This window comes from Heteronotia binoei, chromosome 2, assembly GCF_032191835.1.
Source record: "Heteronotia binoei isolate CCM8104 ecotype False Entrance Well chromosome 2, APGP_CSIRO_Hbin_v1, whole genome shotgun sequence".
NCBI lineage: Eukaryota > Metazoa > Chordata > Lepidosauria > Squamata > Gekkonidae > Heteronotia > Heteronotia binoei.
The window spans coordinates 138,606,302-138,632,026 of record NC_083224.1 but is presented as its reverse complement, the minus strand read 5'-3'; the positions used below and the strand labels follow the sequence as shown (position 1 = coordinate 138,632,026).

The 25,725-nt window shown below is 41.4% G+C and overlaps 1 protein-coding gene across 21 annotated transcripts in view; it reads right to left on the bottom strand.

Moving 5' to 3' along the window:
- The window catches only part of ADGRL2 (adhesion G protein-coupled receptor L2), a 266,626-nt gene that overhangs the window by 60,696 nt on the left and 180,205 nt on the right, over positions 1-25,725 (bottom strand). For all 21 annotated transcript variants that reach the window (XM_060232098.1, XM_060232101.1, XM_060232099.1 and 18 more), the window contains exons 4-5: positions 12,434-12,543; positions 1,754-2,554 (exon numbers count right to left, since the gene is read on the bottom strand). In XM_060232098.1, the coding sequence (XP_060088081.1) occupies positions 1,754-2,554; positions 12,434-12,543 (911 nt within the window). The remainder of the gene's footprint in view (positions 1-1,753; positions 2,555-12,433; positions 12,544-25,725) is intronic.

The following is a 25,725-nucleotide window of genomic DNA, read 5'->3' as shown; positions in this document are numbered from 1 at the left end:
TTATCTAGTGTTCAAAAGAAGTTTTCTTGGAACTGAACACATGGCTAGAAAGGAAGAAACACTGTGAGAGAGAGATACTTGGAACCTATTTAAAATCTCCCTAAGTGAAACCCAGATAGAATGCATTTCCCATATTAGGAAAGGTACTACTGCCAGGTCTAAAATGATACCTGTGTGATTAGAGACCCATGTCTATTCCCAAATGTCTATTCATTGGCAATTTACACAAAATTCAGTCTTTTAGATAGCTGTGATTAATCTCAGTATAATTGCTACACCAGTGGGAAAGTTTGGTGCATAATAACACGCTGCAAAGTTTGGTGCATAATAACATATTTGCGAACCTCACTAAGTTTATACTGAAGACTGGAAATGAGACTGACAGCCAGAAATACTTTTGCAATGTTCATGCCTACAAATTCCTAGATTCGCTTTATGGCACAAATAAGAAAAGAAAAGAAGGAAGGACATTTTTTTTTTAATTTAGCAAAATTGTATGCCTTTTTTCTAGGGAACCTACATAAGCTATTCAATTTGAAGGCTGAATATCAGCCAAAAGCACCAATGTGAGTGTTGCTAGGTCCAATTCAGGAAATATCTGGGAACTTTGGGATGGAGCCAGGAGACTTTGGGGGGGGGGGGTTGGAGCCAGGAGACTTTCCAATTTCTTAAAAATGAATAAATAAAAATACAATTTCCCTGAATACAAACTTCATTTACTCCTCCTCTTTTTTTGCATTCAAATGGTTCCATAGCAGCTGCACTTCCACTAACATTCTCTCTCTCTCCCCCCTTCCTCTTCCTCTCCCTCTTACACACACCCACAAAGCAGCCAAAATAAACAGTTTGCATGCCCACACTTTTGCAATCTCCCTGGGGCAATGGTATAGATAGTTTTAGTCAGTGGAGTTGCTGAATGCAAAAATCTGCTGTATTTCAACCAACTTATGGGGAGGTCTAGAGGGTGGAGTTTTCCTCTATTCCATACTCAGGTTTTAGTTAACTCTTTACTATCTCTTTTACTATGCAAACTGCTTCCAAAAGGAATGCAAAATGAACAGAGGGATTAGGCTCTTTCACTTCCTCTCTCTCACATACATGGCTCTTCCTGCACCCCCCCCCCCCCCCCGCTCACAACTTGTCTCACTGAGATTTAAAAGCACACACAAATTTTCTAAAACAGGAGCAGTTGCAAGCTTCTGAACCTGTCTGAGATCTAAAGGCATATTATGGCTTTCCTTGCTAGGCAGCTGGCTGGCGGTGGGGAGGAGTCTGCAAAACCAAAAAATCCCACACCTAACCAATGCTAATATGCATCTCATTCCAAGTGGATACATTTATTTTGGTCACTGTAATAACAAACTAAACCATTAGTTATATGGCTACAGAACAGCTAAAACTAGTTCTCTGTCAGGAACTATAAAACAGATTTTATAGCTCTTAAAGAGTATAGCTTTGTAGCAATGTAGTTAGGGTGCTGGGAGAATTGGATTCAAGTTCCCACTCTGCCATGGAAACCACTGGATGGCTTTGAGCCCACTACTTTCATTTAGACCAACATATGTCACAGGATTATTATTGTGAAGATATGGTGGAAAAGGGGAGAATGATTTTGTAAGCTACTTTGGGTTTCCATGAGGAGAAAAGTGGGGCAAACATAAATAAATATTAGCTTCTGAAACATTGAATTTTAATTACACTAGTAAATATAGTAAAGTTACTCAGAGAAATAGAAACAGAAGGGAATCCTTACCTTGAGCAGGGTCTGGTGGGCCAAACTCTAGAGAGTATCGCAGAATGAAGTTGTTGTTCCAAACATACAGTTGATTATCTCTCGGATTGTAATCCACTGCAGCAATGTAATGATACATGTTGGGGAAAGGAATATCTATGTACTCTCCTCTGCTTAACCTTGTGTTGTAAATGTAATCAATTGAGTTCTTGCCAGTTTCACTTTCATTGTCTTGGTATACTGAACGGACCACATAGAGAACCCCACATATCATAAAAGCATTGGATGCTGCCCGTTTGTCGTACGTCGTTTCCCAAGTTGCTTCAAAACGCAGAGTATATGGATTCAGCTGGCTAATCACAATCATCCCATTGTTTTGTTCTGTAGCATAAATTACCCACAAGCCATTTTCATCAACGGCCAAATCAATATCAGTCTTTCCCCCCCATCTATATGGAGAAGTGTCATGGTAATTAGCATAATTTATAATAGCCTCTCCACTCTTAATTCTGGTCCTTAGGTCAAACTTTACAATATTCCTGGTTCTTTCCTTGTTAAAAAAGACAGCACCATCATATACCACAAATCCAGTGCCATCCACTCGATTTGGAAGCTTGTATGTCGTCTGCTGGCGTCCATTTTGGAAGTCCTCTAAAGAAGCATATTCTATCAGGGTATCAGTACGGTATGGAGTCCATGGCATGAAGTATATTTTATCTGCAGCCTGAAGAGGGTCTTTGCACCAGGCACCTGCCTTTTGCTCTGCTTCATATAAAGTTGGAGAATCCACAACAGCTTTCAATGTCCCAGGGCAAACAAAAACTAGCAATCCAAGAGAGAAGGAAGACAAGAGTTCTGTAAAATTAAAATGTTCATGCTACCAAGTAAATGCTAGGTAAACATTATAAGTGACTATATAGAAGAAAACATCCTTTTCACTGGCAACAGTGCTTGATAAATCATACATAACTAATACATGTCCTACCCTTTGCTTGTGTCTTGATGTTATCAAGTAACCAGTATGTGATAAGTTTCCCTTTTATTGCCCAATGTTCTATGGTATACCAATGGAACTGGAAATGCAGAACTACACTTGGTTTTATAAACTTTCATAAACTTTTACAAAATTGGAAGGTTAGTAATAAGTGCCTCAACTTATGACAAAAACTAAAAAGAAAATAAAAAGGATGAGATTTAAAGAGATTGTAATCAGGTGCAACAAAAATAAAGGACAACCAAAGCAATGGATGGAACAGACCAGGAAGGAACCCTTGTAACCATGGCATGCTATGGAGTGGGTTCTGGAAGCCAAGCAAGATGAGGTTTAAGTAACAAGAAGTATTCAAGGGTAAGAGAAAGACAGGGAAAGAAAAAGGGAGGAAGAAAGCAAAGGGAGCGTCCTTCCCAGAGCAGGTACGTCAGACAATAAATCCCACCACCTGCTTTAAGCAGCCAAGTCAGTTTATTGCAAAGTTCATTTCTTTATGAGGTGTACACATGAGATCCTGCTGATTATCATAGTATCAGTGTTGAGGGGAGGGGAGGGGAGAAGGTTAACATCCATAAGGCACATAACAAGGAGCTGGGAGGGGGTTGGACTATGTACATTATTTACCTTTTTGCTCCACTTCTATTTCAAGCATCGGAAGAAAAATGAAAAAAAGTGCAAGGGAAAAAAAAAGAAGATTAACACAAATTGACTATTAGGCGAAGATTAAATTAGTTAACAGATGTTTAACACGGAGAATAAGAACTGCACTACAGTGGATAAAGAGAAAACAGACAACAGGAAGACCTAGCAGGAGAGAGATTCTACAGTTACATACATGAATGTGGATCAATCATTTTAGTAGGTTAAAGAGGCAATACAGAAAATGCTGGGATGTAGTTTCACTTAGTCAACCTGAATAAATAATGAAAGACTTGACTAATGCATGATATATATACCCTCCCCATTCCCAAGCCCAAAGTGGAACCCTGACAACTTCATCTTAAAAAGAAAGCTCCTTCTTTTAATATGGTCTGTATATGTGTATGTGTTATGTAAGTTTGAATGTAATATATGTATGCACACATATCATATCCTCGCCACCATCACACTGCTAGTGTTCTACTTCTGTTTGTTGTAACAAATTTTTATTTTGCAGAATGTAACTTTGAATCTTGCATGGCAAAGCCTCTCTAAAAGGAATAAGAATCAACCTCTAGAAAAAAGAAGCAAAGAACAGTAGGCAACAACAAAGGATAGGAGGAACATGTAGAACCCACAGACATCCTTCAGCATCGAACAGGCCCAAATTGGGAAGCTAGTGATTAAAACAAATCTTACCAAACATCAGATTAGGCATACACCTGTACCTGCCTGATAAAACAAACATTTATGGGGTGAGGGGGGAAATCACTTAGCTAACAAAAGTAATTCTTTACATGCCTTGAGAAAGTAGTTACTAACACTTTTTATAATGCTAATAAAGAAAACCGCTGTGTGAGAAAGTAGTTACAATAATGCAAAGCTTTCTCACTTGCACAGCTTCCCCAATCAGAAACTGATTCTTATGCATGTAACCTTGCACAAGTGAATCTACTTCCATAAATGAAATTAACAGGCACATAAGGGACTCTAAGTTGATGAAGAATATAAAAACCATTTTGTGTCCAATAAAATAACAGCTACAAAATTCCATTGTTAAATAGTCTCGAAAATATTCCTTGGAAAAAGCTAGTCATATCAGCTTGTATGCAGCCTGCATCAGTGTTAAGATTGTACATCAAAAAGTTTATACAAAATATACTTTAAATATTAAGTTATGGAATAAATACATTATTTCCTGTAAAAATGGTGTATACTGACTTTTCATTACCATGTATGATTGTTATGTAAAAACCCAAGTTTCATAGCACTATAATACGATCCATCATAGGAATCTTTAGAAATAAACTTCTTGCAATCTGTAAAGATTCTGCACATCAGATTGTACAGTTAGCTACTCTAGTCCTATTAATTTTCAGTGGCACAACCAACTTTCTCTAGATGACATAAATATTCCTTATTGTTGACATATATGGCATACTTTTCAATATGACAGCAGTTCATCGTTCAAGTACAGAGCACAAACATTTGGAAGCCTCTTAATTTAGCGTTAATAACGTCCTGATGATTCCCTGTATAAGCTCACTACATATTTTAAAAAGAAGAGCATTGTACCTGCTTAGAATAAATGCTACTGGAACAAAGATATAAAAAAACAATAACAAAATTTATGAGTGGTATATCTGCTGTGGCTACACTATACATAGCTATACATTTTCAGGGGTGAATATGCTAAAGCAAATAAAACTGTAAAGTTCAATCAGTACAACTAAAGAATTAAACACTTCATAATATTTCCCCTTGAATTCCTAGGTCCAAACAAGGCTAAAAAAATGTCATGCACAGATGTAGAAAAGTGGTGCTTCTGATGTGCTTATTAATTCTAAAAGGACTGACTTGGGTTATTCGAAGTATCAACATACATTGTGCAGTATAATTGAAAGAAATGTCAAGTGGGATACTCTCAATTTCTCTGTAATTTAATCAATAACACTTTTATTCAAGGACAAAGCAATGCATCTTAGGCTTTTTTAGAATTTTAATTTTAGTGGCAATCTTTCTTCCTGAAAAGGTTTAAGGGAGGCGGGAAGAATCCTGGCAATAGATTTGATTTTTGACAAACAAACAGAAACAGCTGGTGAATGAGAATGTATTTTGCAGGAATGCAAGAATTAGGAAAGCTCAGAGTGCATAATCTTCCCAATACTACCATATCTAATGCAAATCTGGAAGACGTGAAAAAACCAGCAAGTTTTTAACTGCATAAAGGTTATACAGCATAGAATGCACAGAGCTCTAGCTCTTTACTATGCAATCCAATGCACTGTTTTAAGTTTCACAGAGTAGGATGTAGTTCATCTGAGATGATGACCTGAGCATGCTGATTTTTAGTTAATAATTTTAGATAGCTAAGCAATCTGAACAATGACAAGATTGTAGGGCAGGGGTGGGGAATCTTTTTTTCTGCCAAGGACCATATAGATATTTATAACATCATTCGCGGGCCAAAAAAATTATCAACTTAAAAAACAGTGCTCCGCCAAGGGAGAACGATTCAGGCCATCAAAATTAATGCGAATAATTGTTTTTCTATTTGAAGTCATGTAGGGAGAGTCTAATCTGACACACACAGACCGGGCCCACTGCCCTAGGCAAATGCCTAGGTCCAGGGCTTTTTTGTAGAAAAAGCCCAGCAGGAACTCAGTAGCATATTAGACCACATCCCCTAATATTAGCATATTAGGTCACACACTCATTAGCATATTAGGCTACACCATCTGGGATAATCAAGTGCAAACTGAACTGTGACAGTAACTTTTCCATACCCTGCAGCAATTCTGGTCGGCCAGCCAGGCCCTAGGGAGGCTGCCGCACAGTACATCTGGGCCCTGTGATCCATGCCAGGCCCTGGGGAGGCTGCTGCACAGCGCGACTGGGCCCCACGATCCTCACTGGCCAGCCAGGCCCCAGAGAGGCTGCCACATGGTTTGGCCCAGCAATCCCCGAGGGCGACATCAAGTGACCTCGAAGGTTGCATATGGCCCTCGGGACAGAGGTTCCCCACCCCTGTTGTAGGGATATTGCAATATCTAACTATTGTAGTAAACGTCTTCCTGACCAGGTTTTCTCATTATTCTGTAACATATATTCTAGGGCAAAAGGATATCTGCCAGAGTCTTATGTTAGACCAGTTCTTCCTTTTTAATTTTTAAGTGAAGATTTTAATGCCACATTGCCTGGAAAAGTTAGCACATTTTATACTGGCTTTAATAACTCTCTGAGGCAGAAAAAGTGAGTTGTCCTGCTGTTGCATACAAGAAACAAATAAGTGAAGATTGTTAAAAGTAGGAGCAAATATAAGATAGGACAGATGTTAGCCAAGAATGAGTGCAACTGTGCATTCATCTATCAGGATCAGGACCCCTTTCCACAAAAGACTGAGATACATGTAAACCTCTCTGGAGTTGGCCTGCTGTGTGCAAGCACCACAGTGTGGTGGCAGGTGGCTTGGTTGTGTTTGTAACTGGTGCTCCCTCTGGAGTAACAGAAAAGTGTGGAAAATATTTCCTTAAACCATTCACGTACATAAAGTGAATAAATCTCAACTGCATATTTGATAATAGAGGTCTACTCTTCACATGTTAAGAGCTTCCCACTGACAGCAGACAGTTGCTACCATAGATATGCCCATTAGGTTGTTATCCAGCTATTTGCCTTCATTCATCTTAAGGACATACAAGCACGGGGGGGGGGGGGGGAGAAGCAAGGGAAAACTCTATATGTGATAAGTCTAGTTTGCTGCCTTACATAAAGCTGGTGTTTGCATTTCCTGTCTAAGGGGGAAATTTAGAACATTATAGAGATCCTTCTGGATCAAAGGGTGGGTAAAAATCACATAAATAACCTGTACTGAACTACATGGGTTTGCAAGAAACAAAATCACTATCCTTCTTTCACTTTCTTTTATATAAATTTTCTAACAGTCCTAGCATAGTTGGCTATAAATCGAAGTAAGTAAATCAACTAGATAAATTTTATGGCTCCCTGGGACCTGAATGCTCTTTTCACCTTTGCAGACCCTGCAGTATTTCCAAACATTCAGATGAGAAAGCTTTTTTTCATGTAACATGAATGTAATATAACAAGTCACTAACTCTTTTCTGGGAAGTTAAGGGGTTCTTTAAGCATCCTTTTAGCACTGCTGCTTGATATACCATGACACCCCCCCCATCAACATCCAGAAGCCTAAATGACACCTTTAAGTAGTAGGGTTGCCATCTCTGGGTTGGGTAATACCTGGAGATTTAGAACAGAATTTGGAGAGGAGAGGGACTTCAATGAGGTATGATGCCATAGAGTCCACCTTCCAAAGCAGCCATTTTCCCCAGGTGAACCAATCTCTGTCGTCTGGAGATCAGTTGTAATCCCAGGAGCGCTCCTGCTACCACTTGGAGGCTGGCAACTCTATTTAACTAGACCTGACAGCAAATGATATGTTGCATGATAATATGCCAGCTTGCTTTCCATGTGGGACTATGTTTGAAAACTGTGCATAAACAACAGCTTATAAATGAGCATAGGATAGCTGCAACCTTATAAACTTGTATATCTGTCCACAATCACATCTCATGAGTTTTAAAAGAGCTTCACTTTGCTGTTAATCGGTTTCCAATCTCAATGCAAAGTACTGGTTTTTACATATAAAGGTCTAAATGGATTCAGATTGGCGTACCTAAAGACTGTCATGTATCTCCAAAACACTGTTGCATATGCCTTGTTAACTGATGTTAGGTGAGTGGTCATAGAAGAAAGGACCTTATCTCGTTTGCCCTCTCATTTGTGGAGTTACTCTCCACCAATACCAACCTGGTATCTTCCAGGTTTTTTATATATCCATATATTGGTGATTTTTTTTCTTTGCTGGTGTACTACTGGTCACTATTGTGTAATTAATATACTTGTTCTTGTATATACTACTCAACTGGATATGCACATTTCACAGTTTTATCTGTTACACTGTATTTTAAAAATATTTCTGCTGCTTCTATTGTTCATTGCTTTAGCATTGCTCCTATTTTGGTTTAATAGGGTTGATTGTTAAGTTGTGTCATTTCCTCCTGTGCACTGGCTTGAAAATCTTACAGATGAGAGGCAGTACAGTTAACATCCAAATAAATTAATAAGGGGAGAAAAAGTTCATTCATCAAAGGTAAAGCATGAGTTAATAAAACTATCACTGAATTTAATAAACTGCACAGACTACCCTCTCCCACTCACTAATCAAGCTCAAAAAATAATGCATTATATACCAGGTGTACTAGTGAAGAATAACATGGTGATACATATATATTTCTGATACAGATGATCTCTGTCCATGGCCTAGAACCTGAAACACACGATGGATTGTAAGTGCATTTGTTAATTTCAGCGCAGAAAACTGAAGCAGTTCACCACTGAAGCAAAGAAAAAAGATGCAAAACCTTAAGAGCTGTGTCTGAATATTTAGGATGTAACTGTCAACCATGAAGCAACAGCTGAGTTTCTGAAATGGATTTCCAGTAGTTCAGAATTCTAGGCACTGAAAGGACTGAAATTTGAGCACTGCAAAGCATCTAGAACTCTCATGCTATACACAGAAAACTTCTTCACAGCTCCACTACAGAAAGAATGATAAACCTCACACAGACAGATAACATGAAGATCACAGTAAAAACTAAGTTATCAGGCACTCATGAAGAATGGGGGTTGCCAGTTTAATCAAATATGCCAGATATTTAAACTTATTGCTCTGCCCCATCCCACTATCCACAGCAAACACTAGCAACCAACCCATACCCAGCTGGGAATGCCATGACAATAGCTCCCACACCTGGTAAGACCCTTTCCCTCTGAGTCACAGATCCAACACATGTAGAAGATAGATAAGAGGACCAGCTGTCTGAGAACCCTCCAGCAGAGCTGGCTCCCAACACTCTCTGGAAGGATGAAAGGAAGTAGAACCTGATGATGACATCAGCTGTCAAAAGCCCAGTAATAGCTGGAGGCACAAAGCTGACTGGCTAAACAAGCAGGAGTGGGGTGTGCTGAGGTCTGAAGATGCAGAGGAATGGCGGCTCAGTGGGAGGAGCTTGCCACCGGTTGATACTGGATAACAGAGCATTTTAGATAATCAAGTGCTGGATAACAAAGCCTTTTGCTGTATTTGGAATTTAGAAAGAAAAGATTAAGATACGGCATATGTAGATAAACAGGAATATTCATACAAGGATTGGGACTTTATTGTTAGATATTTTAAGGGCTGTCATAGTTTATATGACACACAATTAATTTGGGGACCACAGTTCTTTACACTATCATTTGGGCACTTAGTCTCCATTCTCAGCTTTGCAAAACCTGGAAATCCACACTTGCATTTTCACAATTATAAACCAATAATTCACTAACTGTGATGGTATATAATATTTGATATTTCTCCAACTATTAAATTAATATCATGTAATAACAGTCATATGATTTAATAGAGATGTTTTAAAGCAGACAAGGTACAAGAATTTGAATTACTAGTGTATATTCTGCCTGACATGTATTGTTAAGAGAACTGAATTACTAAGCAACAATATGAATTTTCTTAAAATCTTCCAGTTATATAGTTCTCTCCAACCCCGCAGGATATAACAAGTTCTCTAATACAGAACAAAGCAATGTCTAAACTCAGTCATACTAAACAAAATAAAAAGCTGCAATCCAGTCTTTCATGCATGACTGAGGCATGCTGGACCTAGAGTTCTCTTGTTATTTTCTCTAGTAGCTCCTGGTAAAATCCACAAAACCCTGCAGTGGGCTGATGGGACTGTTGAGAGAGGCTGTAATCCTGCACCCAGCTATGTATGCTTAAATGACTTCAATATATGCAAAAACATGTAAATTAGCACAGGATTGCAGCCAATTTTAGTATATTTAAATATTATCAAGTAAGTAACGTTCTAATTTGACCTTGTAATCCAAACAAGAAAATATTATAATTCACTAATCTTAAATCACTTTCGAAGTCTGCCAATTCAAGCTCTGAATCTGATTCATGAATCAGAAAAGGTTGATTTCAGTCCTTCCCAAGGCAACTGAGAGTATTAAAAGAGGATAAGTAACAAGCAATATATGAATTTTTATATATTTTCCAAAGGAGTAAAATAACTATATGTTAAGAGTTCTGCATAGGCAATGCCGTGCAGAGTATTCTTCTGTGAACTGTAAAAGAAACAAATTTATTGATAGGAAAACCCAATCAGCAGGACATATCCACATTTGTCTCCCTAAAAATAGCATGGAAAATTATCTGTAATCTGAAAATAATATTTGAATAATTCTGGTTTTCATTGCCTCATCCTTGACATTCTGGCATAGGGTTGCCAACCTCCAGGTGGGACCTGGAGAGCTACTGGAATTACAAGTTATCTCCAGACCACAGGGATCAGTTGACCTGGAGAAAAAGGATGCTTTTGAGAGTGAACTCTGTAATTATACCCTCTTGAATTTCCTCCCCTTCTTAAACCCCACCCTCCCTGGGCTTTACCCCAAATCTCCAGGAACTTCCCAACCCAGAGTTGGCATCCCTTGGCTTATGTCTTGAAACCAGTCACTGCCTCTTTCTGGGGATTTAGGAATAGAAATTATGTAGAGGTGACTTTGTGAAACAAAATGGTTTTTGTTAGATATAGAAAACAACATTCCTCCTCAAAAGTTATACACAAAAATGATTACAATGAGCCACCAATGAAAGACACAGGAGGACAGACACTAACGTCAGCACACACAGTAGGCTTCCAACCCTACTGAAAGCACAGAAAAATAAAATCACAACAAGCATCCCTTCCACCATGAGACCAGAATACACAGTGAGAATGAAAGGAAAAGATGATCAGCGGTCAACCTTTGGCTCAGTAAAGTTAATAGTGATTTAATATTGATCACTGCCTAGATGTTTTAGGTTAGTTTTTTTTTAAGGTGCATAACTAGCCAAGTAGAATCTTGATATTATTTATTTTGATACTACTTATTTTGATACAATCCTTTAATTTTGATGCATGAACAGTGCTAGCCCTAAAGTGCTACATCGCATACAAGGTGTGTGTTCTCTTTACCTACACACACACAAAAAAAGCACACTAATTCTGTGTTTTTAAAAGTCTGAAGGGCTCCTGTGTATTAAGAACCTTATATCTCACATTTATAATAAATGGAAGCACAATCAATGCATTGCTGGAGTTTACTGTTACAAGCAACGACCTTTCTCTAATGGAAAATATGAGGCTAAGCGCGATTTTTATTTTGAGGAACAGCATTATGAAGGAGAAAATAAAAGCTTTTCAGAAATGGGATGAATCAGCTCTTTAGAGACAAGGCAAGTAGCACAAGTCTCATGGACTGCATAAGGCCTGCCAAAGTTCTCTGCAGATGGGAAGCAATGATAAAAGCAGAGGAAGAAAAAATAGTATAGAATCTATCACAGTGTAACATGTTCCTGAACCTAGTATTTTCAAGCTGTGAAATTCTGCAAATTAAAAAAAAAATGTAAAATGCTGTAAAAGTGAGCATGAAGTACAAAACTCATGAGCTTCTATATGAACACTTTAAAATCCTTTACAAAATCGATGAATAATTAGGGAAAGAGTCCCTAAATATTTCCATGGAATACAAACACCCAAGTTACCACAGCAGGGAGTCTTTTCAGATGGCTGAAGATTAAAATGGAAGCCAGTGATTTCTTTAGAAAACTACAAGCCAAGCCAATTTGTCAGTAACTGGCATTGGGCAAAAGTACAAATTCCTATCTAGTCTTTTGAATAGCTAATTCAAGTTTGTTTTTGTGGAAAATCAACCCTAGTGGTCTTAAAAGCCAAACACTTAAGAACACAGACAGACACTTGGCCAGCATTACATTATGGCTCCTTTCCACACTTGTGAAGCTAATTGGAGGTCCTAGTCTGTAAGTGCTCCGCATGCATAATGGTTCTCAGGCCATAAACGTATGCTCTTTTTGTAAATGTAGCATGACTCTGGCATCAATTGTGAAAGCTAGAGGAAGTGAACAAGAACAAATAGCAAGTACTTACTGTAGGGGACACATTCATATTGGACTTCGAGGTATTTGTATGTTCCAGGGCAAGGATCAGGAAACACATCTGATCCAGTAACTACTATACACTGAGTTCGGTTGTTGCACCTGTAAGGGGGAATGGAAAGTAAAGGAATTAATTTAACTAAAATTTATTTAGGATAAGGTTTTTTAAATGCTTCATTTATATCCTGTTTTTCTCTTCAATGGGATCCAAAATTACCTACCACATTTTTGCCTTCATTTTATTTTCACAACAGCCCTGTGAGGTAGATCACACTGAGAGCATGTGATTGGACACCCAGCAAGCTTCCATGGAGAACTGGAGGATAGACCGTCACTCTAACCACAACACTAAATTCCTATCTGTTGAATAACAGATTTAAATTTGGCTTTGTGGAAAATCAACCCTTGTAGTTTTAAAAGCTGGATTGGTGCCTTTTGATTTTTCCCATAGTTTACACTGGTTTTCTTTAAAATGTATACTTCTATCAGTGTCTTGTGCATTTTTGCATACACCCTGAAAAACTGTGATGCTTGAAGCCCTATAGTAAAAACTTCCAAATAAAAAGTTGACTCCATTATTTTATAGAAAATTTATAGAAAATATTAAAATGGCTAAGTCAGTTAGTAAAAATGAAAACAAAGCAAAACAAAACTATCTGTGCCCTAAAAGCAAAGGAAGGAAGTAAAAAGATCGGAAACAGTTTGGTGACTAAACAAAGAAAGCTTGGCTGATCTCCTGGGTGAGTTCTGTTTGTCAGTAAACTCAAGGAAAGGAAGCCAGATCTTAAAATAATAGTCTAGCCTTTGACTTCAGCTGTACATCAATTCCAGCGTTGCTAGTACTTCCCACACTACTGAATACCCTTCCACAAGTTGAGGCGATCTGTCTTGTGTCAGGGTGCTTCTAACATCTGTCTTCTGCCAACAGGTGCAAGATGAAGCTATATTTTAAATTCATGCTGCTGTGCAAATATTAAAGCCAGACTAGCTGCAAAATTTTCATATGACTTGAGAACTCCTTATCCATCTCTCTTTCTCTCTCTCTCATCTTCTGCTGCGGGAAGGGACTTGTTTTAGAATACTGTCAAAAGCATCACGAATGGTGCAGATTTTTTTCAGTCCGTAACACTGATCTCAGGCTATGAATGCTTTCTGTATCTGTGATGCTGTTGTAGCAATTAAGAATGCTATCAAATTTCTTATTTCTTCTTAATAATGAACAATAACAACAAACAAAGTCACCATTTTGATTCTCTGTGAATCAAACCCAAGACTTTATTCTGTACCAACTGCTGTTTCCTCATGCTAAATTTTCCCCGTGAATACCCACACAGTGTGTGCAATGCTGTTTTCTGTCAATTGCATACTCTTGCATATAAATGGCATAAATGGAGTAAAATGTCATAAAAAGCATGAAAGAAACCAATATACTTGGAATACAAGAAATAAAAATTGGCAGAGGGAAAGACATAAACCAGGAATGGCCAATCTTGCTTAACATAAGACCACATAGAATAAACATCAGATGTTCGAGAGCTGTGAGACATGAACAAATATCACACACATATCTTTATTAAAACTCTTAATACTTTCTTTGCACATAAAGATAAAATACATATGTATGCACTTTATAACACAACCATGCTAGAAGGAGACTTTTTTTAAAAAAACCCAAAAAATGGGAATAACGGTCCCCATAACATCAACATAGTGAAAGGTTAGGGAATTATTTTTGGCACCAATGGGAGAAGGAAATGTATCCGTACCATATAAAACACAGACCACCATTTGTGTGATTGTGCATCTCTCTTTGCCTTGACACCATGATTAGTAAATACAGCTCTTACAAGAGCTATGAAACTAAGGGGGAATCCTGCCTTGCTCTCCTAATTCTGTCCTTCCTTTCAGTGGCTCCCTTGGCTCTTGAGATCTCTTTCCCTGCTCTAGGTTTCTGGATGACCTCTGCAATGGTGGAGAAGAGCTTGCAAGCCTGTCTATTTCCCCCTCCTCACAAACATCAGAACAGTCGCCTACCTACAGGTCGGCGCTCAGAGGCTGACTGAGGTCCCAATGTTAAGCATGCTTGAAAGTAAGCCTGCATTAAGTTCCTCCTTGGCTTCCAGGAGCCACACAATATGTGTGAAAGTGCTGGATGTGGCTCCCAGTCTTGCCATCACTGGCATAAGCTTTCATTTTAAAAAAAAAAGATGTCTAGCCATTGCAGCTGTGAATGTATGGACAATTCCTGATGAAATCTCAGAAGCTAGAGAAGAACAGAGTTTCATAGGTCTACATCACTCCTCCTCCTCTTTTCTATTATTAGCCAGAGCACAATGACTTTTAAATTATATATTTCCCTGCTGCAATAGAATGTTAGGTTTTCTGAAAGGTTCACAATGTACACTCTGTGTAATTTTAATGCCACATGTATGCAATGCTAAATGTATGTAGAAAACAGCAGGACCCCTATGGGAGTTCTACTTAATCATAGGAACCATACTATTCTGTATCTGTGTACATTGGCTGCTAGCATTCATTACATGCTCACCCAAGAAGGATGCCAGTCTCCAGGTGGGACCACTGGAATTACATCTCATCTCCAGGGTACATAGATCGGTTCCCCTGGAGAAAATGGATGCTTTCGAAGTCTCTATTGCACTGTATTACAGTCTCTATTGCACTGTATCCTGCTGAGGTCCCTGTCCTTCCTGGGCTCCATCCCAAAATTTCCAGGAGTTTCCCAACCTGGAGATTGCAATCCTAATGCCTAATACTTGAGCTTAGCTGCCAAACATACCTATTTTGACAGTACAACTCTGCATGCTTTAAATGAAAACTGGACTAGTGAATGCAATTTTAAAAATTAATGTCATCTGAATTAAAATATTAGCAGTTTCTCGTTTGTTCTTGAACAAACAAGAGGACTTGAACATGTATACTAAGGACACCTTGTCTGGGCCAGTTCAGAATGTCGAGGTTTTTGTGGGTTGGACCCAGGTTGTGATGGACTCAATTCGAGAAAAAGGGTCTATGCTGTACCTACTTGTTTGCACTAAGCCTTGTCTGCAGGGCATAGTCTGGTTAGGGGAAATAAGTACAGACTTACCATACCTGCTTAAGACTTAGGTGAATCAACGATAAATTGAAATATTCTACCCACAGAGACTTATGGATCCAGTTAATTCTTTAGTCTGAAGAAATATAAATATTTTAAATAATAAAATAAATAAATGGATTCTGGAATGCTCTGGGGGATTTTTGGATTTCAAATGGCCATATGTTGAGGCTGCTGTGGGAACCTCCAATACAAACATTCTGAAGTGATCACTAAAACTCCTTGGTAGAATTCAGCACTGTTGCATGTTACAGAACTGAATAATTTGAAGACATGCCTTGTTATTTTTTGTTGGGTTTTTTTTTGGGGGGGGGGGAAGGGGACTTGAAAGGTATCTGACAAAGCATGTTGTAGACTCTTTGAAGGCCTAGGAGGTAATCATGATAGTGAGGACGAAATCATTTTTTCCTGCTACCCCTGCATCAGCTAGTTCATATCTGGTTCAGTTGTGTGGGGTATTTTGGTACTTGTTGACTTCTGTATCAAAGGCTTTAAATTTAGCTATGACACCAGGGAGTTGTGAAGGCCACCATTTGTATCCTTGTCCATCCTGGTTACTAAAATCTCTTAAGGAACAGATTAATGAGCCCTATTGTTCATTATAAATCAATCACCAACCTTGGAATACTTTCCTCATTCACTAAAGGATGTGGCTATGCATCCACAACTTAAAAAAAAGAAAAGAAAACACTGCTAGGGAGAATAATATGACCATTTATGGTTCAGTATCCAATCAACTCTTCCTATGCTATTTTGTTGAGAGGGTGGTGGCAGTGCAATTCTAGGTTTTCCTGGATGACACATCTGTCATTGACACTTTTTAGTATGGTTATACACTGGGCTATGTGATGGAGACAGAATTTATTAATTTAAACTGTTTATAGTGGAGTGCTGCAGGGCTCAGTACTGGGTCCCATGCTCTTTAACTTGTTCATAAATGCTTTGGAGTTGAGAGTAAGCAGTGAAGTGGCCAAGTTTGCGGATGACACTAAATTGTTCAGAGTGGTAAGAACCAGAGAGGATTGTGAGGAACTCCAAAGGGATCTGTTGAGGCTGGGTGAGTGGGCATCAACGTGGCAGATGAGGTTCAATGTAGCCAAGTGCAAAGTAATGCATTCTGGGGCCAAGAATCCCAGCTGCAAATACAAGTTGATGGGGTGTGAACTGGCAGAGACTGACCAAGAGAGAGATCTTGGGGTCGTGGTAGATAACTCACTGAAAATGTCAAGACAGTGTGTGATTGCAATAAAAAAGGCCAATGCCATGCTGGGTATTATTAGGACGGGAATTGAAAACAAATCAGCCAGTATCATAATGCCCCTGTATACATCGATGGTGCGGTCTCATTTGGAATACTGTGTGCAATTCTGGTCACCACACCTCAAACAGGATATTATAGCATTGGAAAAAGTGCAGATTAGGGCAACTAGAATGATTACAGGTTTGGAACACTTTCCCTATGAAGAAAGGTTAAAACGCTTGGGGCTCTTTAGCTTGGAGAAATGTCGACTGCGGGGTGACATGATAGAGGTTTACAAGATTATGCATGGGATGGAGAAGATAGAGAAAGAAGTACTTTTCTCCCTTTCTCACAACACAAGAACTCGTGGGCATTCAATGAAATTGCTGAGCAGTCGGGTTAGAATGGATAAAAGGAGGTACTTCACCCAAAGGGTGATTAACATGTGGAATTCACTGCCACAGGAGGTGGTGGCAGCTACAAGCATAGCCAGCTTCAAGAGGGGGTTAGATAAAAATATGGAGCAGAGGTCCATCAGTGGCTATTAGCCACAGTGTGTATATATATATATTATATTATATGTGTGTGTGTGTGTGTGTGTGCATCCAGTTTGCTCACTACCATAATAAAAACCATTTGTTCACTGCCTATAGCATTGTCAAAAATATTTCTCAAGTAGCTAGGAATAATAGCCTGAAAGTTGCCTTTAAGCAGTGAAGGTGGCACTGCTGCCACTCCTTCTCTCACACCGTAATCACTGATCACACCAGCAATTATGCAAGGGGCTAGCTAGTCCATTCTCCTGCCCTCCTAAGAAAACTTTTCTGTGAGTAAACCCCATTGAATAACATGGGATCTACTTCTGAGTAACCCTAATATACAAAAGCCATAAGATTTGCATGTGTTAAATGTCCAAATATGAGCTTCCCTTTTCTCTTCTGTTAGTCTTTCAAGATAATGTTTGATTGGCTCCACAGTCCTTGTACTCACTAAGTTGCTCCTTGCTGGGATAAGAAACTACTACGAAAGTTTGATAAACTACTTACTCCAAGGCCCATCTTCCTTCAAATTCATGTAAATAGAGGAGTTATTTTGTTCTCTATTTTAATAAAAATAATTTTTAAAAAGGTTAGGTTCAGTTAGGACTTCCATGATTTAAAAAAAATCTGATCAATAAATACTGCACCTAATTAAGATTTCTCAGTGAAGCAGAACAGTAACAAAAAAAGCTATATTGGCTGTGGGGGCACGTGTGGTAGGACAAAATATATTATTTATTTTGAGAAAGAAAAATGCCTAACAGTATTGCGCTATACACAAAACTAATACAGTATAATGTGCTACTATCCAGAAGCCAGCAGCCAGATGGTAGCCAATGCACAGTTATGACAAACTAACGTAATATAAATATTTGCCAATATTTCTATATGTATACATTGGGCACTGCTGATATTCTTGCATTCTGTCTGAACAATCTTACATGTGCTGGACAGGATTGCTATTCCCTTTATTCAGAATTCAAGGTCCTTGTCTATAGTATCAGTGTTCCCTAATTTTGAGAGCTTTTTGTTCAGGGCTATAATTGCCCTCAAATTACATACAAATGAAACAGCTTTCTGAGATATAACGTTTAGGGTAGTATTAGGGATATAATTTCCATTTCTTGTAAAATTAAGATTCAGTGTTCAGAAAAACTGGGGACATTCTGTCCTTGGACACAATGGGATGGATTGAACTGAGCCCTTGCACAAACAGAAGGCAGTTTTACTGCCACAAGAGATTCACAAGCTTTCCTTATCCCTCCTATACTACAACAAATACTGTTCCATATGATTTTCAAGCACCATAAGTTTTTTATGGTGGCATGTGGGTGGACAAGTTCCATTCCACAAATGAAAGTCATGTTTCTTTGACTCTAAGCCAAATGATATCTACTTGCATTAATAAGGAATCCTATTTATTTTCATACACAGTACACACTCCACTTAGACTAGTCCTATCTCATCAGATCTTGGAAGCTAAGCAGGATTGGCCCTGGCTAGTATTTGGATGGAAGACCTCCAAGGAATACCAGGGTCAAGGAGCAGAAGCAACCAATGGCAAACCATCTCTGAATGTTTCTTGCTTTGAAAAGTCTATGAGATCGCCATAAATTAGCTGTGACTTCACGGCACTTTTCTCCACCTCACACTTACACAGGCATCTCTTTCTCTGCTACGGTTCCAGACACACACACACACACACACACACACACACACACACAGCACTTATTTGAAAGTAAAGGTTAAAGAACTTTTGACATTTCATGTTTTGAAATAGATACACACTCACACACTAAAACATTTTCATTTAAACACAACTGAAAATAATTCAGTTTATCTGGTGCAGATATATCCCTGTGGGAAATCTGAAACCAAAAATGGTCAGTTAATTAACAGCTCCAGCAAGATACCGAACTTGGCTCACCTTAAATGAATGACTGTGCAAATGCAGGGCTAGGTTCTTCACACTTCAGATGAAGAAGGTCCCAGAAAAGCAAATCGGTCTTTCACCTGCTGTTAAATCTGCCCACTTCACGTTTATTCCAGCATTCTGTGCAAGTTCATCCTCCCGCGCCTGGCTTTAAAAGCATCACTGTTTCCATTATAATTTGTTTGTGTTCCCGCTGTAATCTCGATTTGTACAATTCTCAACAAATTGCTTTTGCTCTTCTTTTGATTATCTTATGCTCATTATTACACTTTACCAAGTGAAAAGTATGGAGATGAGATTCCATGCGTAATCTATTTGTGTGAGGTGCTTTAATCAATAGTCTTGCTCTACTGATTAAGGAGAGGCTTCTGTTTTGGCAAGATAACATTAGTTTCTCCTGTCATGCTCTAAAAGCCATTGGGAATCTTCAGCAGATCATTAGATATGCTACAATAAAGCTTTGGTACGTTCCCTTTTCTTTCTTAAATTACTTCTTCACTGTCCTATCATTCCCCGTCACCGTTGGCACGGCATTATTATTACAACTCCCCTGAAACTTGCACTAGAGCTATGTCTCCAGGCCATAGGATGCCATTTTCAATTGAGGCTTCTGCTTGAAAATATAAATTAAGAAAATTTCATTATCTCCTGCCAGGGGCCATTATTCACCACTGTTCTAGGGAAGATTAAAAATGTAAAATCTACAGACTTGAACAAATACTCAAACATTAAAATGAAAAGCTTGGTATATCAGGACAAGGCAAGCAAGCTGAAAGTAGCATTGAAATTTGAAAAACAGCACATTGAAATGTTTTCACGGATAATTGTCTCAAGAAAGGAGAAGTACAGGAGATTGATGAAATGGAATCAAAAAGAACTCCTCTTATATTACACACATTAATGCTGGTTATGATCCTTACACAATTAGATCTGTTTATCATATTGTATTTTAATTGGTTAAGCTATTGTGGCGTCAACTAAAAAACTTGAAAATTTTGGTCTGCTGAAAATGCTAACTGGATATCAGTTCCCATAATCTCCTACCTCATCACCTCGCAGCTTAAACAATTTCCTGGTAAGAATTTAATTTTATACTATTTTTAATCAGAATTCTACTTTTTTCTAGAACTCCTATAGGTATAACATAGGAGACAAATTTGCAGCAGGCTCAGATTTTTCCCATATACTTCCCATGTCTTGCACAGTGTCTGTGCACAATGTTGAGTTGAACAGAATATACTCAGGCTACTGAGCATATTCTCAAGACATGCACACATTGAGACTACTGAGTATATACTTAGACTTAACCATACACAAACACTCCATAGCTCAATACTTTTTATTACAACTGATAGCAACTCCCAGGAACATAAGGCTGTTTTCATAATGCTGTTACATGAGATTCTTTAAGTAGAGCTGTGAGAGGCAGAACCTGAGGTCTTTTGCATGCAACACAACCCTAAGCCACATCACCTCAAAGCTTCTGATTCTGATGTTGTTATAGGCACAGAAGGACAAAAGGGCAAAAGGACAGCAAGTAATTGGGATCACTAAGAAAAACAGGTTTCCTAACTGTAACTGATGATCTTCGAGTGGTCATCTGTGCAGTCACACTGATGGGAGAAGGCGCCGGCCACGATCGGTAACTTCAAAGCCGTGGATTTCCGTGCCCCCGTCTCGGTGCGCATGCGCAGGCACCCCCCTTTCCTGTGCATGCCCACCGGGACAGGAGCGGACATCCCGCCAGTTCCTTCTGATCGCTGCATGAGCCCCTGGGACGGACCAGCAGCAATGGGGAAGGTGGGCGGGTAGTGTGACTGCACAGATGACCACTCGAAGATCATCAGTTACAGGTAGGAAACCTGTTTATTTTCTTCGTGGTCTCTGTGCATCACACTGATGGGAGAATAGCAAGCTAACAGCCTACCTGGAGGAGGGCTGCATGGTCCGTCAACAGGCGAGCGACTGCAGAACTGCACTGCCCACAGACGAACTATGCCTCCACTGAAGGTCCAACGCATAATGCTTAATGAACGTATGCGGGGAGGACCAGGTAGCCGCCTTACAAATGTCTCGCAATGGCACTCCCTTCATGAATGCTGCCGAGGTCGCCATTGCCCTTGTGGAGTGCGCTCTAATCGGCACTGGCAGAGGCCGCTTCCGCAGTAGGTAACACAGCCTAATCGTCTCTGTCAACCATTTCGAGAGTCTCTGTGATGAGATCCTCTGTCCCAATGAGGCCGAGGCATAGGAAACGAAAAGCCTTCCGCGAGGGCCTCACCCTGTGCAAGTAAAAGGAGAGTGCACGCTTCACATCCAGGGCATGAAACCGCCTTTCCGAATCTGTAGCCGGGTTCGGGAAATAGACTGGCAGGCAAATTTCCCTTTTCAAGTGGAAGGAGGACACCACCTTAGGCAAAAAAGTCACATCTGGGCGCAACCACACGCCCTCCAGTCGGAAACGGAGGTAGGGGTCATTACATCTCAATGCCGCCAGTTCTCCGATCCTCCGTGCTGAGGTGATAGCCACCAGGAACGCCGTCTTCCACGATAATAACTGCAATGAGCACGTGGCCATGGGCTCAAAGGGTTTTCCCATGAGGGCTTCCAGGACTCCCGGAAAATCCCACGACGGAGTCGGGTTCCTAACAGAAGGGTACAACCGTGTCAACCCCCACAGAAAATTCTTTGTGGTGGGGTGTGCAAACACTGATCGGCCTTCGACATGTTCATGATTGGCTGAGATGGCCGCCAAGTACACTCTAACAGAGGACACAGCTAGTTCCTTATCCAACAGGGTGAACAAAAAGTTGAGGATGCTGGGGAGGCCTGCCTTCGCTGGGTCACCCCCGGCCCCAGAGGTGAACTGCACAAACTGTGCCCACTTATAGGCATACGATTTTCTCGTAGACTCCCTTCTACAGTTAAGGATAACATGCTGAACCCTTGCCGATAATGGGTTCACCCGAGCCTCCACGCCATCAGCTTTAGGTGTGGAACATCGTGGTGGACTATCAGCCCCTGTTGGGAGAACAGTAAGTCCGGCACTGTAGGGAAGTGGTGAAAGATGCCTTCGGACAGCCGTAGAATGGGGGCGAACCAATGTTGCCTGGGCCACCACGGGATGACCAGAATCCCTCTCGGTGTTCTCTGTATAGTTTCTGTACTACCCGTATGATTAGTGGAATCGGGGGAAACAGGTACACGTGACGACGGTCCCATTGGAGCAGGAGGCCGTCCCCCAGCGACAGTGGATCTCTCCCCCCTCGGCAACAGAACCTTCTGCACTTTCTGTTGTCATGGGTGGCGAAGACGTCTATCTCCGGCATCCCCCACTTCTGAAAGACGGATTGGAGGAAACTCCAGTTGAGCTCCCATTCATGTAGGGAAGCTCCCCCCCGACTGAGAAAGTCCGCGCACACGTTTTGTTTGCCCGGAAGATGAGCTGCTGTCAGATACGTATTCATCTCTCTGCAGATTTCCCAGATGCGTAAAGCCAGAAGACAGAGCTTCCGAGACACCGTGCCCCCTTGCCTGTTTATATAGGCCAGTGCTGTGGTGTTGTCCGTTAGAACTGCCACTGTCTGATTTGCTAGCAACGGCCTGAAGGAAAGGATAGCATGATGAATCACCAGAAGCTCCAGGAAGTTGATATGATACTGTAGGTGGTCCTTGGGCCATCTGTCGCCCACACATAGTCCATTCACATGTGCGCCCCATCCCCACAGGGACGCGTCCGAGGTTAAAGTTATTGTTGGACGTGATCTGTAGAACGGCGCTCCCTCTAGCAGGTTGCGCTTGTGCTGCCACCACCTTAGCGTCACCAGAACTTCCACCAGAATGGAGAATCTGCGTAGAGGGGAATCTTCCCCGCATCTGAAGCGCTTCAGGAACCATAACTGGAGGCTCCTCATGTGGAACCTGGCGAAGACCAGTACCGCTGTCGTGGATGCCATCAAGCTTAGTAAACTCTGCACCTGAAGAGCGGTGACCAACTGGTTCCTCTGAAATATCTGTATCAGGTCTATAATGTCCCCTGCCCCCTTTTTGGCAGAAACGCTTTGCACAACTGCGTGTCCAAGATCGCCCCGATAAATTGAACTCTTTGGGAAGGCTGGAGACAGGATTTCTTTGTTTTCACCTGTAACCCCAGCTTCTGCAGAAGGGTCAGGGTGGTGGAAATGTGCTGCAGGAGCCTGGTCTCTGACTCAGCCACCAGCAGCCAGTCGTCGATGTATGGGTATATTGCAATGCCCTGTAATCTGAGATGAGCTGCTACCACTACCATTGTCTTTGTAAACACCCTGAGGGCTGTAGACAGGCCAAAGGGTAGGGCTCTGTACTGATAGTGCATAGTCCCAATGGCGAACCGGAGAAATTTTCTGTGGGATGGATGGATGCTTATATGAAAATAAGCATCCTGCAGGTCTAGAGTGGCCATCCAATCTCCCAGATTCAGCAACGGAAGTATGTTGGGCAAGGATGTCATCCGGAACTTTTGATGTGGTATGTAGAAATTGAGACCCCGAAGGTCCATGATGGGATGCAGGCCTCCATCCCGCTTTGCGATCGCAAAATAACGGGAGTAGAAACCCAGTCTCAATTGGTCCGACGGGACCGGTTCTATGGCCTCTTTCCGGAGCAAGGCGCTCACCTCCTCTTGGAGCGTTGGTGACGGGGTGGTGTAGACGAATGTTGGAACCTCTGGTTCTTGTTGAAACTCTATCAGGTAGCCCAGCCGGACTATCGATAACACCCACTGATCCGTTGTTATTGTGGACCACGCCTGGTAAAAGGGCCATAGCCGGGTACGGTCCGAAGAATGGGTGGGGAGGGGGAAATATGGGGAAGGACAGTCAAAGGCCCTGCTTGGGCTGCCTGTTTCCCTTCTGGCGAGATGACTGTGTAGAAGTCGGAGAGTATTTGGACTTAGTGCTGTACTGGGTTTTGGCAAAGGGAGCCGTGGTCTTGGGCCTCCATTGTTGCTCCCCTGACTGCTTCGGGAATGGTTTTTTGCTCCAAGGTCTTGACCATGGTCGTTTGCTCTGCTGCCGGGATGAGGCTGGAACCCCCAAATTCCTGGAGGTTCGGATGCTTTTATCCATTTCTTGTAGTACTGTATCAGTATTGGCACTGAACAGCCCTTTACCATCGAATGGTAGATCCTCAACGTATACCTGGGAAGCAGCCTGCAATGCTGTAGATCTGAGCCATGAGTGTCTCCTCAGTGTAACAGCCGTCGTGAGGGTTTTTGCGCCAATGTCGCCAGCATATTTTGCGGAGTTTAATTGTTGTTTGGCCAATGCCATGCCCTCATTCTGAATCTTCCGGATGGCATTCTTAGTCTGCTCTGGAAGCCCTGGTAACAGTGTGGACAGTTGGTCCCATAAGGCGTATTGATAGCGCCCCATACATGCCACATAGTTTGCCACCTTCAAACCCAGCGAACCCGCCAAGTAGACCCGTCAACCCAAACTGTCGTTTCTTGCCCTCTTTGTCTGAGGGGATAGCATGGGTCTTCCTCGCTTTCGATGATGATGCCACAACTACCAAGTTTGGCTTGGGGTGATTAAACAGGAAGTCTGCTGTAGACTCTTGTATACGGTACATGTGATCAAGCCTGCGTGATGACATGGGTGTGGACGCAGGCTTGTCCCACGAGGCCTTGGCTGTGTGCAGTAGTACCGTCATCAGGGGGAGGGCGACAGCTGTTGACGTATCCCTCTGTACGATGTCGAACACACTGTCCGTGATGACAGGCTGGGGCTGCACCATTGAAAGGGATAGGGACTGTGCCATTCTCTTTATCAGTTCCCCATAGGATTTTTAAGTCCTCCGAGGGGGAGATAGGTTGGTCCTCACCAACTTTGTTGGATGGTGATCGCTCCTCTGGAGCCCCTTGTTCTTCCAGTATCGACCCTTCCGTCGACCTCGGTGAGCCTACAGGGGATTCTGATTGCTCAGAAGGTTGTGATGCTCTATCCCGACCCGGGTCCGGGGTTGTGATCTCCTGGGCTGGAGGGCGTGGGCACCCTTTTCTTGGGGGGCTCCTCTGTTGGAGGCTTTGACACCGATGCCGACAGGGTACGTTTCTGCGGTCGGTAGGATGTCCTCGATCGATAGGACGCCTCCGAGCGCTGGTCCCACTCAGCCTGGCATGGGGGAAACCACGGAAACATCGATGGCATCGGGCATGACCCATACAAATATTGCCATTGGCGTTGATCCCATGGCAGTGGTGGTGGCGCCCTTTGCACTGGGGAGTTATCCCGACGTCTTCTGGGGGAGCGGTCATCTGGGGATCTTTCTCTCGATACCCATAGATCCTGTCGATGTCGAGGGCTCCAAGACCGGTCCGGCTGCGAGTTCTTAGAGCGATCACTTCTCACTGGCTCACATCTCAGAGTAAGGGGGGAAACTTTATAAGGACTCTGAGATCGGTCCCGCCGGACTCTGT